General features: G+C 44.1%; 5 protein-coding genes and 7 non-coding genes across 12 annotated transcripts; 8 read left to right on the forward strand and 4 right to left on the reverse strand.

Annotated features, from left to right (window-relative positions):
• Positions 1 to 65: 65 nt before the first annotated feature.
• On the forward strand, positions 66 to 7,568 carry LOC117899091 (keratin-associated protein 19-2). The gene is made up of 2 exons (XM_034808868.1): positions 66 to 80; positions 7,200 to 7,568. The coding sequence occupies exons 1-2, from the start codon at positions 66 to 68 to the stop codon at positions 7,566 to 7,568; spliced, it is 384 nt and encodes a 127-aa protein (XP_034664759.1).
• Positions 3,082 to 3,531, forward strand: LOC117898467 (prisilkin-39). The gene is made up of 2 exons (XM_034807893.1): positions 3,082 to 3,129; positions 3,190 to 3,531. The coding sequence occupies exons 1-2, from the start codon at positions 3,082 to 3,084 to the stop codon at positions 3,526 to 3,528; spliced, it is 387 nt and encodes a 128-aa protein (XP_034663784.1). The 3' UTR covers positions 3,529 to 3,531.
• LOC117898486 (glycine-rich protein DOT1) lies at positions 4,345 to 4,982 on the forward strand. The gene is made up of 2 exons (XM_034807923.1): positions 4,345 to 4,356; positions 4,426 to 4,982. Exons 1-2 carry the CDS (start codon positions 4,345 to 4,347, stop codon positions 4,855 to 4,857), a joined length of 444 nt encoding a protein of 147 aa, XP_034663814.1. The 3' UTR covers positions 4,858 to 4,982.
• On the forward strand, positions 5,527 to 5,599 carry Trnav-cac. Its single transcript has one exon. It is a non-coding gene; the product is annotated as a tRNA-Val (tRNA).
• On the reverse strand, positions 5,725 to 5,796 carry Trnap-ugg. The gene has a single exon. It is a non-coding gene; the product is annotated as a tRNA-Pro (tRNA).
• Positions 6,002 to 6,074, reverse strand: Trnaa-agc. The gene has a single exon. It is a non-coding gene; the product is annotated as a tRNA-Ala (tRNA).
• Positions 6,247 to 6,747, reverse strand: LOC117899090 (glycine-rich cell wall structural protein). Its single transcript, XM_034808867.1, has 2 exons — positions 6,727 to 6,747; positions 6,247 to 6,663 (listed from the first exon to the last, which is right to left on the reverse strand). Exons 1-2 carry the CDS (start codon positions 6,745 to 6,747, stop codon positions 6,247 to 6,249), a joined length of 438 nt encoding a protein of 145 aa, XP_034664758.1.
• Positions 7,569 to 7,703: 135 nt separating the features above from the next.
• On the forward strand, positions 7,704 to 7,775 carry Trnap-ugg. Its single transcript has one exon. It is a non-coding gene; the product is annotated as a tRNA-Pro (tRNA).
• A 1,510-nt stretch (positions 7,776 to 9,285) lies between these two features.
• LOC117898719 lies at positions 9,286 to 9,888 on the reverse strand. The gene has a single exon (XM_034808336.1). The coding sequence runs from the start codon at positions 9,886 to 9,888 to the stop codon at positions 9,286 to 9,288; it is 603 nt and encodes a 200-aa protein (XP_034664227.1).
• Positions 9,889 to 10,281: 393 nt separating this feature from the next.
• Trnav-cac lies at positions 10,282 to 10,354 on the forward strand. Its single transcript has one exon. It is a non-coding gene; the product is annotated as a tRNA-Val (tRNA).
• Positions 10,355 to 11,298: 944 nt separating this feature from the next.
• Positions 11,299 to 11,371, forward strand: Trnav-cac. Its single transcript has one exon. It is a non-coding gene; the product is annotated as a tRNA-Val (tRNA).
• Positions 11,372 to 11,597: 226 nt separating this feature from the next.
• Positions 11,598 to 11,670, forward strand: Trnaa-agc. The gene has a single exon. It is a non-coding gene; the product is annotated as a tRNA-Ala (tRNA).
• The last annotated feature ends 2,348 nt before the right edge of the window (positions 11,671 to 14,018 follow it).

Raw genomic sequence — 14,018 nt, forward strand, 5'->3', positions numbered from 1 at the left:
AAGTCTTAGAAACGTTAAAATATTTATTTATGCAGCACAAATGGAGTGCCTAAGAACAAAGCAAAATGAGGAGGAACGTTGTGAGACGCTTCGTACGCGGCACAACTTTTGCACCCGTTGTTCAGTCAGTAAATATGAATGCACATTTATATGTCTGTACAGCTGTGTTCATAAAAATAGTAGTGCCGCACTTCTCCACTTTCAAAGCTTTTTGAGACACTTTCAATCGTTCAAATTAAAGAAGTGATAGCTTTTTAAATAGAATCGAATCTTAGCAACAAAAATTAGAAGAAACACCGTAACATTTGCTTTCCATCTTCTTGCTTTTCATAATTTTTGACGAATACTCATGAAAATTTCAGTTCACAAAAATAGTATTGCTGGATGTAAATATTTTATAAAAACAAAACAAAATATTGTAAACAAGTAGGAACGATGTGAGAAGCTTTGTTCGCGTCACATCTTTTATACTCAGTACTCAGTCAGTAAATATGTACATACATATGTATGTAAGTACATACATGTATGTACATATGTATGTAAAGTTAGTTTTCAGGAAGCCACTGTAAATTAATTTCGTCATTCTGGCTATAATAATGATCCAATCTGACCTGATCTGGAACCTGATAGATATGGTCATTATCTACAGAACTGTGCTCATAGTTTTCTCTTGTCTTCAAATTGTGGATGTAGAAGATTATCGCCCGTTTGCTAGCGGAAGAGACGGAGTGAAATTTCGACTCGGCTTTGTCAAGAATATACATCCCATACATACATACATATGTACATAAATACATCCACTTTCAAGCCAAAAAACAATACACCCCATTTACTCTTCGAATATCGGGTATAATTATAAGTGAATGTGCACGTTATGGCCATAAGGAAGTGGTTCAATTGCTACCAAGATTCCTAACCGAAAATCACAAAAATTGTTTGGGGTTCTGCCCGCTATCGTTTGATTATGGTGAGGAAATTCCCAGACACAGTCATGCCCCCTGCCACACACATCAATCTCGGATCTATGCCCATTAAATTTATGCACGTCTCGTTGCGAGCATTTAAAAGAGCGAGAGAACCGCAAAAAAAAGAGTTGCTCCAAGGACAATGGCAAATAAATGTATTCCCCCAAGAGAAACCGGATTTTGAGCTTAATATTTTGGTTGTTATTTTGATTTTACAACCTCCGACGAGGCAGGTACGAGTACTTGTAAAAATAATGGCGGGCTGATGGATCACAGTTTTAGCAGAGGTTTCACGTTTAACCGAAGAAACCGCCACCACCATAGCCTCCATTGTGATAGCCATTGGAGTATTGCGACTGACTGTAGTGACCGCCGTAGGATCCGCCCTGGATGTAGTATGAACCGCCGCCAGGATAGAATCCTCCGTGATGATGGGGTCGATGTCCATAGCCAGAGTATCCACCGCCTGGATAGCCGGAGTAGCCGCCGCCGTAGCCTCCAGGATATCCAGAATATCCGCCACCGTAGCCTCCAGGATAGCCTCCAGCATAGCCGCCTGGGTAGCCGCCGCCTCCAAAGCCACTGTACAGGCCTCCGCCTAGGCCAACTTCAGCACTGAGTCCAACGCTACCACCGAATCCACCGCCCAAGAGGCCAAAAGTGCGTCCCTCAGCCTTGACGGGAGCAGGGGCAGGTGCCGCCGTACCATAGCCGACGACCAGCAAGACGACCAACAACTAAAGTGGAGAGCAAAGCCAATGAGCAGGTGCATCACAGCAAAGGGTCCAGAAACACTTACACAGCTCACACGAATCACAGCCATGACGATATCTCGAGCGCTTCTTGGATGAAACTAAATTGCAATTGTGAAGTGCCCGAAGCTTTTATACCGCTGAATCCGAATCTGAACTCGAATATGTATCGTTAAGAAGGCTACAACTACGCGGCACGCATCGCCAAGTGATTCTACGCAAATTGCAGAACAAATACAGCAGCAACCGAAAGCGAAACCAGTTTGTGACGAAATCTGGGAATGCCCCGAGCCCAGATACCCCCCACCAGACACAAGACACAAGACACAATACTCGTAATAATCGTGGCGGACAATGCGTCGCCGCTTGACTGGGCATCAGAATGCGTTAATTTTTCCGTCAGTCCCAAAATTATCATTTTTTTCGAGGGTTAACCTTAGCAGCTGGCCGATCAAGATCATGGAAAACCCAATAAAAATAATCACTGAAGCATTACAATCAGCAGAGGCTGCTCAAGACCATCAACTAGAGGGAACACTGTGACGATTTGGTGTACACTGATTTAGGTTTTAGCTTTGGTTGCATTTAGCATCTATATTTTCCACATCTTCTTGACAGAAATAGCAACTGCAGAATATCTAGAGTAAAATGGGATGCCTTTTATTTCCACAAACCCTATGCCGAATCAGATAGTTCTCCCCGGTTAGGGTGTTCTTCGACAAATTGCTGACAAAAACAAATGACTTAAGAAACAAACTTTCCGTGCAGCGAAGCAAGTGCCTCCCCCAGTCCACTGTCGACCCGCACTCTTTTAGCTTATTAGCACTTGTTGCCAAGTATTGTAGGTATATGACTAACGATGTGTATATGCATGTAGCACACTCCTCCCCTTATTATGCCTTCACTTTCGTTGCACAGTTTATTCACCTCTCTGGCAGATTATCGCTTGACGTCAGCGGAGTTACCAAAGAGAGACCAAACCCAAACCCACATCATCATCATCAACGTTGCTAGTCAGGAAGTTGTAGTTGGATCCAAAGACAGATGTTACGACTATGATAGATGTACGGGGCAAATAAATTCAAACTTAATGGGTTCTGTGTACGGGTTGGTGTGTGGATCTGACCTGAATATTGATAAACTTTTAGAAGTAAACCCTCCAACACTAGATAAGCTTCAGAGGAATGTGTCTTTGATTAAAGTGTTTTATAAAATATTCAAAATATCTCCGATATTAGTCAGTACTCCATGCATACTTCGCGAGGGTGCCTAATGATTATGTCTTCACATTTGTTCTATAATTATGTATTTCTCAGCATTGTAATTACTTTGAGGCGTATTTCCGTTTTGCGGCGGCTATAAGAATGCCAAACTTTAATCAGACGCCATTGAGTTGTTTGCTAACCATGAAGGTGGGTGTACGCAAAGATTTAGTCGCTCCAACTAAACCACTAGTTCTTGCTTTCTTTTAGTATTTTACGCTGTCCCTTGTGCTGTGCTGCCTGTGCCTTCAAGTGCTGAGTGCCCCCCAGTGGGGCCAAGGATCTGGATTTGGCTATGGTTTTTCTCCCTACTCGGGCTATGGCGGCTACTCCTCGGCAAGTGCAAGTGCTGCGGCGAGTAGTAGTTCCGGATACCAACAAGGATTCGGCTCGCCCTATGGCGGATATGGTGGATATGGCGGATACGGAGGATATGGCGGATATGGGGGCTATCGGCAGCAGTACAATCAGTTCAGTAATCAGCAAAACAGCTACGGATCCTCTGGCTATGGCGGATACGGCGGCTACCCCTTCGGCTATGGCCGATGAGTGATGGGCAAACAGACGCATACTCGTATTTGTTTTAACTAAATGCTGGCAATTTCTGGCTCTAAGCGTGTTTTGTTTGATTTCTTTATTTGGCTTTTAATTTGATGGAGGTCAATAAAACGTAAATACCCAAAATGATTCACTCGTTTTCTATTACCAACCTTTGGGTTTTACATTCGTGTGGATAGCAGATAGGGCAGAGTGGCAGCTGGACAAGATCCTCCCTCTCTTCTCGTTCTGTGTTTATTGCAATTTACTTCCCATTTAGTAAATTTCGGTTCATGCTTCTAAATTAGCACATAACCCGTACCTTTTATCGCAGATTTCCCATTGACATTCGCTGGTTCATTCAGTTTTGTTTTCTTTTCATTTCTTTTCTCATGCCCACATTTTTGTTGTTGTTTGCTCTCAAAAAACCTGAAATTTTCAGGGGCAAATCATGTGCATAAGGCAAATATAAGCTACAGCCTGAAGTTCACAGCAGCGACAGCAGCAGCAACAACAAAAGACAGACAAGAGCTCTTTGGCAGCGGCCGATTGCATAAGGGCGATTCGAGACGCGCGCAGAAAAAGCGTCGGGGAGATAAAAACTCGTCGCTTGCCGCGCAGCCGCTTCAATTGAACACGCGTCGTGGTCCACGTCCCAGCCAAGACAGACTATAGCCTCGTCATCCATCGGCCCACACCGCACATTTGAACTTGAATCGCAGTTTTTACAACTAGCCAAAGTAATTTTCAAATAAAGGCCCCTGATCTTTGGCCAAAAACAGATTTAATCAATTAAAGACGCGTAAAAAAAAAGCATAAAACGTGAAAATGCAAATCATTGTAAGTGATGGATTTGTGATTGTGACAAAATATCGAAGTTCCTAAATGTTTCTTTTCTTTCGATAACAGTGCCATAAACAACATCTGCTCCTGCTGCTGGGATTATGCTTTCTGTTTATGCTGCAAGGAACATCAGCTGGAAAGATAAAACTGTTGGCTTTTAAAGGACCACACGCCGGATTTGTGGGCCTCAAGGTGCGCACCCCCAAGCTGCTGGGCCTGAAGCACGCTCTGGGCGGTGGCGGAGGTGGAGGCGCACTTGGATTCGGTGGTGGAATCGGCGCTAGCATAGGCGCTGGAATCGGCGGAGGGTACGGCGGGGGATATGGTGGGGGATACGGTGGGGGATATGGAGGAGGATACGGCGGAGGACACAACAGTGGCTACGAGCACCACGAATTTCACGAAAGTCATCACGAAAGCCATCACAGCAGCGGAGGAAGCTACGGAGATGGTGGCTTTGGAGGGGGTGGCTTCGGCGGTGGCCTCTGGGGAAAGTAAAGATGTCAATAGATCAATAGAATAAGAGACAAATCATGTACTTGCCATTAGAATCCACATCCAATTGTTATTTAGTTGTAGACTCATTTCCCCATTCATAAAATAAAGTTATCTATAGGAATGAACAATTAATATATTTGGGTTTTTTTTTTTTTTTCATGTCACAGATTCGTTTTTACAGCTCTCTCCTTTGGATTGGAAAATGCAATGTACAGTTTCTGTCAAAACAATAGTAGCGCTACTATGGGATTCACATAATGCTCTTTTTTCCGCTATTCCTATTCCAACTATCAAGTATTCCAATGCTAGATTATAAAGTTATGGTAGCGTGCCCCTTTTCTTTCCATTACTTTTAATTATTGAAAATTAAAGAATCCACCATTTTGTTTGCACGGCTTTTGTTTTGATTTTTTATACAAAGAGTAAAAAGTTTTGAAAAGTGCTCGCAAGCCCTTTTATACAGTCCTGTTGCCACTACTATTGTTTCTGCGGGTTTAATTCATAACAGCCTGCTAAAGAGGTTGAGGTCAGCCTAAAAGTATCATACAGAAAACCACCGAATTTGGCAGATTGGCAAGGTACAATTTTCTGGCAACCCCAGCAAAGAAACATGCGCTGCAGTGCAGTACCCAAGTATAAAATGGCCAACAGACCACGGAAGGTCAGCAGGTTTCCGTAGTGTAGTGGTTATCACGTGTGCTTCACACGCACAAGGTCCCCGGTTCGAACCCGGGCGGAAACAGACCATTTTCTCTTTTTATATTTATTTCATTGTCAGTATTTCTTTTTTTGGGTTGCAGTTATTATTTTACTGATGCGAAAAATTAATTTAATTAATTAAATGACAGGCTTAAAAAAAGTTTAGCCGGGCTCAACCGGGATTTGAACCCGGGACCTCTCGCACCCAAAGCGAGAATCATACCCCTAGACCATTGAGCCTCTTGCCGAGTCATGCACCGATTACAGTTTTCCACAATTGAAGCAAAGAAACTGAAAATTGTAGGAAAAACTACGAATTTTTTAAATTCCATTAAATTGCAGTAAAAATTACATATTGACAAAGAATAGAAACTTACTATAGAGCACGAATTTGTTGTAAATAGTTTAATTATTAAAATAAAAAAGTAACCACTCTGGTTGGAGTTGGAGATGCGGGGCATCGATCCCCGTACCTCTCACATGCTAAGCGAGCGCTCTACCATCTGAGCTACATCCCCATGGTATGCGGCATGGACAAACAAAATCAAAACAAGCCGGAAGTGTTTTTTAACGTGCACTTTTAATCTATTAATGGACAATGTCAACAACTTAAAACTATGTATCTCAAAAACATTTTTAACTGCTGGTAATACTTGGAGTAGTCAATGGCAGACCGAGCAACAATGATTTTTAGCCGTAATAGCCGCCATAGGGGTTGCCATAACCACCTCCAAACCCACCTGGAAGGCCACCAGTATACCCGCCACCAAATGCGCCAGGATAACCGCCTCCATATGAAGGATAGCCCCCGCCATATCCAGGATAGCCGCCTCCGAATCCAGGGTACGATGCTGGCGGTGGTGGTGGGCGAGCATTATTTCCGCCCAAGAGGCCACCCAACAGGTTGCCAAACAGGCCCCCTCCTCCGCCGCCGCCGAGCAGACCACCTCCTCCACCGCCACCGAGCAGACCACCCAAGGGTATAATTCGATTGTCCACAGGTCCGCCAGTGGGCTGAGATCCAGCTTCTTGGGTCGCACCAGGTCGCTGCTGGGGATACTGGTACTGAGCGTAACTGCAGGCACAAAGCGACAACAGCACCACCAACTGCCGAAGAAAAGAATGTCCGTTAATATTGGTGCATCCTCAGGATGGGCAACAGCTACTCACCGAACGGCTAATCTTCACCATGTTTCTGTTTTGTCTTGAACTTGACTGACTTGTCTACCCAACGAACAGTTCAGTTTTTATACTAACATCACTGAGTTAACTTACGCCCACCCCAAAGCCCAGTCCCGGAACACGGCACGGGCGACCTTCAACCCCGTCGTCAAGCTAAACGATTTCAATGTTTTTCTCACGATTTGTTATATTTTTGCGTTAGTTGCCGCGACTAACTTTTGGCACAATAAAAATTGATGGGTTCTGTGCGACAAGAACTGGTTGTGGATCAAGTTTGTGGCAGTTCTTTGAACTCGTCACCCAAAAGGAAGTACAGGAAGTGGCTTTGGGTTGCCTATATATACGGCAGTTTGGACGTTGGCGAGGCTTAGAATCATCAATCGACAACATGGAAATCACACGCACAGTAAGTGTCCCACTGTCACACACTGCATACTTGGATTTCAACATCTTTCTTTCAGGTTACAATCATGGGCTTATCGCTGCTGTTGTGCTTGGGCCTTGGTCACTCGCATGGCTTTGGTGGAAAGATCGGAGGAGGCGGATACGCCCCCGTGTACACCAACTATGTACCGTACCCTGTGGCCCAGCCCGTCCCTGTGCCCGAGCCAATACCTGTCCCTGTTGCGGTCCCACAGCCCTATCCAGTTCTGGTGCCACAGCCTGTTCCCTTCAAGCACGGATGGAAAGGTGGATTGGGCGGCTTTGGCGGCCTGGGCCAGGGACTCGGATATTCCGGAAGCTATTCATCGGCCTACAGCTCAGCTGGCTCCTTTTCCAGTGGTTTTGGTGGCGGCGGTTATGGTGGCGGTATCTGGAAAAGACGCTAACTTAAGTCTGTTATTTAAGGCAATTCAAATAAAGCTATAATTAATTTTACTGAAAACCCGAATGTATTCTTTGTTGACTCACGAGTTTTGCGGCGACGGCGACAAAAATATCATGGGGCTCAAGAAATGGCATGAGGCTCAATGGTCTAGGGGTATGATTCTCGCTTTGGGTGCGAGAGGTCCCGGGTTCAAATCCCGGTTGAGCCCAGCCAAATTTTTGCAAAAACTATAAACAAATATTTTGTGCAAAAATATTTAGACTACATCTTGAAAACAATCAACAGATATTAAAAAAAATAGAAAAAAAATTTGCATACGCAATGTATGCTCTGACAATTGGAGATGCGGGGCATCGATCCCCGTACCTCTCACATGCTAAGCGAGCGCTCTACCATCTGAGCACATCCCCGTTGTGTACATGAGTGTGCAATAGTGTACTTGTGAGTCATTGACTGTCCAGTTGGGCTGTCAAAACTTAATTTGGCAAGAAAACTTGATCAAGTGAAAGGTGGCCTTGTCATTTATTTTTGTAGTTAGATAAGTAGTGGGAATGAAAGATGCTGGCTGGTGGCAAAAACTTGTGCATTTCATTTCCGTTTCCGGTCAGCGAAAGTTGTTCTAAAGAAAACAGAAGCAGAGACAGCATCAACACCTGGCACTGGAGTTCGGACCTCTCTCTGCTGTTCATTGTTGACATAGCACAAACACAAATAAACTTCAGGACAATTTCATATGATGACCGGAAACGGGGATTGGGATGAGCAGGAGTCAACGTCTACGCCTTAACGTTCAGATGTGTGGATGCCACGCTGGACCAATCTGCGATCCCAGATCTCTTCACTATCTGCACTTTCACACTTCTGTTTATACAACTGTCGTCCGCTTGGAGTATTTGTTTGTTTGTTTCGTCCCTGGTCCGGCTGCCACGCCTCTGGGCAAAGCTCTATTATTATTTTCACAAGTTATATAAAAATAATAACCGAAACGGACTGCTGCTGCTGCCAAACAGAACATGGAGCTGACCACGGCCATCCATTATGCTGCCGGGCATTTATTTGCCAAACAATTGAGGCAAGCAAGCTCGTTGCCGTTGCCCCCGACGGCCGACCGATGCCTGCTCCTTGCGCAACTTGCAACCACTTCATCAGGCATCCATGTCTGCAGCTATCTTATGGTTTATGATGGAATCAAAACAAATGCCGGAGTATTTCAGGCGAGACTACGGCTGCTCCTTCTGCTGATGCTCCTGGGTGTGGTGTGGGTGAAGTATATGCTGATGGTGAGTTTGTTTATGCAGATTGCTTGTGGAGTTTTTCTCTTGGCGTTAATGGATAAAATGTCCATATGTGTGTGGGGATGTAATGTAACCCTTTTTGTGGACTTTCAAGCGAGCACAGCATTCCTCTCGTTACTGTGGAATCTAGTTTGAAAGGCAAACAAGATGGATTTCATTTACTTTATTTATCTTAATTGATGGACGGTATTTTACCCTGACAAAAATGTGAAAAGTTTACTAGTCTATTGATTCGGTGGAGATGATTTCAATGAGTTATAACAGAGAAAGTTCTTAGATTGGGCATCCCTGAGGCGTGCCAACCGAATGGGATTACTTTTTTCGTTGGTTCTACACTTTTCAATTAAAATTGTATTGTTTTCTTTTACTTTGTCTGCGTTGTTTACTTGGGCAACCGTTCTGTGTAGTTGCTTCCGTTGCTGCTTAGCCAAATTGTGGTATTGGTATGGGTCCAGGTCCTGGTCCTTGTCCTGGGCCAAGGCCATAGCTTCCGGCACCCGCTGAACTCCCTCCCACTGACAAAGGTGGCAAAATGGGTGGAATTGGAGCTTGCCCGGGTCGAAGCGGCGATCCAGCCCCAAAGTATCCGTATCCAAGGGGAACGGCAGGTGTCCCACTCCCAGAAGTAGCAGTGTTCTGATCGGTCTGATATATGTAGACATTGCTGTTGCCTTGAGCCTGCTGTTGCTGTTGGGTCAGCGGATAGAAGCTGCCTGGACGAGAATAGTAACCAGGCTGAGGTCCAATGGCCGCCGGATTGCAGCCATAGATGGGGCAATTGTAGTATCCGTTGATTGGGTAGGCAGCACCGGCAAACAGGGGATCAGAACTGTGATAGGCCATCCAGCGATTGCGCCAACGTCGAAAGAGTGTGCCCAGAAAGAAAAACGAACGTCCATCGATGGGCTCCGGTGAAGGATCCATCTCGAGGTCGTGCTCGTCTTCTCTGTCTACTTCAGCGCTGCTGAAGCTTGCCAAGAGCAGCACGGCTAAGATATTTGTCAGGTTAAAGCGGAGCACTGGCATTTTTTGATCTGTGCCTCTTGAAGTCTTTGGGTGAACTACTTGTAATTGAATCTACAAGAAAATTGAATACCTAAGGGATGCCAGCCTAATGGGCCTTGTAATGGGCTTGTCACTAAATATGTATATGTAACTTCGTTCGAGCCAACAAACCATGTAAGTACCATATGTTGTAATGCTAAATGCCTTTCATTGCTCAAGTTAGTGTGGTATAAGAAATGCGTTTAAATTAGCCTAATTCCAACAGAGATTAATCCGCAGTCGCTGAAGTGTGGAAATAGGCATTCCCACATCGGGAATGTATATAGCTCAATATTCTTTTGTATTGGAGGCAAAAATCATTCATTACCTTGGCTGTCCATTCGAATCGAGTTTGCTGTCGCTTGATCTTCAGATGTTTCCGTAGTGTAGCGGTTATCACGTGTGCTTCACACGCACAAGGTCCCCGGTTCGAACCCGGGCGGGAACAGGTTGTTTTTTTACTTTTTCAATGTCATTCATCCCCATTTCACATTTTTTATTTTTTTTTCACACTCATTTTGGGGTCTTTAAAAGAGTGTGCTGTGCTATTATTTTTAACATTTCGATTTTGAACTGTTTTACGCCGCATAGAACTACCCGACACAATTTTTTCCTCAAGGAGGTTTGGTTCTTTTTCTGAAAAATTTCGGTCTGATGATATTTTGTGTTACTATGGCAGAACTGCAAAGATCATGATTCTTGTGCGGTATTTTTAACGTAATTTTGGCCTTAAAATGTATGAACCTTCACACAAAAAAACGAGGAGGGACGTGTGAAAGCGACAAAGAATGAGCATCAAAACACAAGAACAAGCAAGGCTGCTGGACGGGGTGAGTTTAGGCACGGCAAATTAATTTTTCATTCTGGCTATAATAATGATCCAATCTAATCACAATTCGGTGATCTGATAGATATGGCCATTTCCTACAGAACTGAGTTTTAGGATTAATCTTATCTTCAAAATTCTGGACACGGCAGATTTCCGCTTTTTGTGGGGGAGGAAGGGGGCTGGGCTAATTTTTGAAAAACACTTGTAACAGTGTGAGCATACAGGCATCTGGATGCAACATTCGGGTGCTCTAGCTTTTACAGTCTCTGAGATCCTCTCAACAAGACGGACTGACGGACAGACGGACGGACAAACGGACAGACAGAGATAGCTACATACTTCTCTGCGTTGCATACATCCACTTTTGTGCACAAATACAATAAAAATATTTACTCTTCGAGTACCGGGGATATAAAGTTTTGCCATAGAAAAAACATAATTTATTAAACTATTCCATATCCCAAATTTATCAGAAAATTTCGGTTGGGTTACTTTAAGAAAACCAAAGTTAGATTTTGTCGAGTAGTGTAATCTGGTGGCATTTTGCCAGTGACTTCGCAAAGGTTTCCGTAGTGTAGTGGTTATCACGTGTGCTTCACACGCACAAGGTCCCCGGTTCGAACCCGGGCGGAAACAATTTTATTTATCATCAATGCGAATTTATTTTTGTTCGTTAATATTATTTTGATTAATACAAGTAAAAATATTTGTTCTATGGTCACAATTCAATTTCCTTTGAATAATTTGAAATTAATAAAAGCTTATTGGGAAAAGCTTTTTCTTCACACGAAAAATTAATAGATATTCATACAAATAGTTGCAGAGGCTTTCAAGTGAAATCCAAGACACTGCTATCCCATCAGGGGATGTAGCTCAGATGGTAGAGCGCTCGCTTAGCATGTGAGAGGTACGGGGATCGATGCCCCGCATCTCCAGGATTTACTTTTTCCTTTTTTTGTTTTTCTTTTTTATTTTCAGTTCCTTTTGTTCTTGTTTAATAAGTTTTACCATATATTACGCACAAATTGAATTGAAAACTCCACTTTTCAGAGATTTTGGAAACTCTGGATTCAACCATTTACCTTTTGCGGCACGTGCCAGCAATTTTTCATTATTATACTTAAAGAAAAGTTTGAAGTTTTTGACTTTTTCCACTTGATTATATTTTGCCACATTACACACTGTATGCCGCCCAGAAGAAGGGCCACGAAACGTTTTGAGTTATGAGTGTTGCGTGCCAGGTGTACTAAGAATCTGGACATGTCCAGTATACCGACATTGGAACACCCTCGACCGATATTTTTGGCTGTGGCACTTTTTCCACTCCACGTACACAACATACCCATCGACTCATGCGAATAAAGTGTGCAAAAAACAGGTGACAGCAATCAGTTAAAGGTGTGAGCAGTGGGAGAGCCACCGCCCGCTCGTTCGTGTCTGGGAAAACAAAAACAGCACAACATCCAAAGGCTGTGAAAATTCACGCGCCCGTGAAAATTTCGCACGTTTTTATGGCCCTTGCCAACCAGCCATGAACTCCGTAGGCCCCTACCCATTCAGGACACAGTTTCTGGCAGAGCCTGGGGGCAAAGTTGAGTAATGGTCTCGTAGATTAGCTCCCAAGCGAAATACTATTACGAGGGGACTTTGATTTCTCTTCGCCGACATTCATTTAATTAAAAAAATATGCAAAGTCAACAGAAAAACTACAAACGAAATTAGAGAGAAACCGGCCAGAGAAACTTTTCATAAACTTTGTTGCCATCAAAACAATAAAAACCACAATCCTTAGCCGGGTCCGGGTCCGGGTCCAGTCCTGGACGGGCGAGGACTTTCCTTGTGCCTTTTGTTATCGAAGCTTGAAATAGACAATGGACAATGGCCGAGTGTCCTTTTTTACGACAAAGCTAAATCCGGCGGAACCACATAAATTATGTTAATGCCTATGCTATGTACACGCCCACCACAAGGCGGGACTGAAACTGGGACTCTCGTCCGGGGGTAATCAGAAAAATACACAGCATCTCTCTCTCTCTCTATGGAATGGACATTGTGTGGGGAACAGACATTTGCTTAGTGGTTTTGTGTGATAGTTTTTGTGCTGGCTATTGGGAAAATTGCTGACAATTGCTAAAAATCCTCGGGGTGATGATGAGAAGCTGCTGCTGCCGGGTCTGAGGGTGCAAATGAAATGGGACAGACCGGACTGTAGGCGTCAGAGCATTGCAAATGATATATGTACATGTGTACGAAGCAAGAACACATGTTAGGGGGAGGAATAGAGCTTATTATGTCTGAAGGAAGTCTGGGTAAATATCAAAGAGATAAGTCTGGGAAAGTTCTTTATTCTTGGACATCAAATGGAGCTGTAGGAGAGCCATCTAGCCCCACAACTAAGTATCATTGATTTGATCGGGAAACCAGGGACCCAGTCAGCAACAGACACAAATATTAATTCTCGAGAGGAAATTAGAAAAGGACATTGCTGTTTCCGACACACAAAGCCACAACCAAAGGGGAGGACATTGGAAATTAAATCCATAAAAATTATTATGCCTCGTAGTATGATGCTGTCCTGTCCGCATGTGCATTGTTCCACCATTGTCTGCCGCTTGTCAGAAGTTGCCTCGTACATAATTATATGTGGGCAGTGGCCTCCGTCCTGGGTTATACTCGTACTTCGGGCTTGGGTGCGTTTGGGTATAAAAAACAAAGATAAGGCAACAGCGAGTGGCTGTAAATAAATTGAAACAAATAAGCTTTCTGACGGCTAATTGCAGGCAGGCCCCTTACCCATCTGTAGAAGTGAATGAAATTGAAAAGCCGTACGTTCCATTTACAAGGCAAATATGCCGTGCCCCACCAGTCCGAAGTGCTGGAGTCCTGAAGTCTCCATCCACCCCAGGGCACGGCCACCCGGAGTCGACAACGTCGCAACATGCTGTCGAACATTTCCGTTGCCCAGTGCCGTTGTTTCCGTTATGCATCGCCGTTGCAAGGACCACAACAGGTGGCCCCCTTTCTACCTAGGTGAGGGTCTGAGGGTGGATACATGTACATACATACATACGTGTATCTGTCCATAAAGGCGAATCGAATCCGCTGCCACTGTTTACGCAAAACTTTTTGTCAGCTGTCAGCACTGCAGACGTACAAAAGAAAAACGAAAGCTGCCCCTTTATCTTACCTGTGTTTGCACGCTGGGAGCTCGAAGACTGACAGCTGCAACGCACTCACTGCATTGAATGCGAATCAGAAAGGAGACGAGAATGAAAATGGCATA

Source organism: Drosophila subobscura, chromosome O (assembly GCF_008121235.1).
Source record: "Drosophila subobscura isolate 14011-0131.10 chromosome O, UCBerk_Dsub_1.0, whole genome shotgun sequence".
In the NCBI taxonomy this organism is placed as follows: Eukaryota; Metazoa; Arthropoda; class Insecta; order Diptera; family Drosophilidae; genus Drosophila; species Drosophila subobscura.

Coding starts and splice junctions, on each gene's coding strand:
- LOC117899090 (XM_034808867.1), bottom strand. CDS start 6,747: ATGGTGAAGATTAGCCGTTCG. Junction 6,664..6,726: donor TGGTGAAGATTAGCCGTTCG/GTGAGTAGCTGT, acceptor TTTCTTCGGCAG/TTGGTGGTGCTGTTGTCGCT.
- LOC117898719 (XM_034808336.1), bottom strand. CDS start 9,888: ATGCCAGTGCTCCGCTTTAACCTGACAAATATCTTAGCCGTGCTGCTC.
- LOC117898467 (XM_034807893.1), top strand. CDS start 3,082: ATGCCAAACTTTAATCAGACGCCATTGAGTTGTTTGCTAACCATGAAG. Junction 3,130..3,189: donor GTTGTTTGCTAACCATGAAG/GTGGGTGTACGC, acceptor GCTTTCTTTTAG/TATTTTACGCTGTCCCTTGT.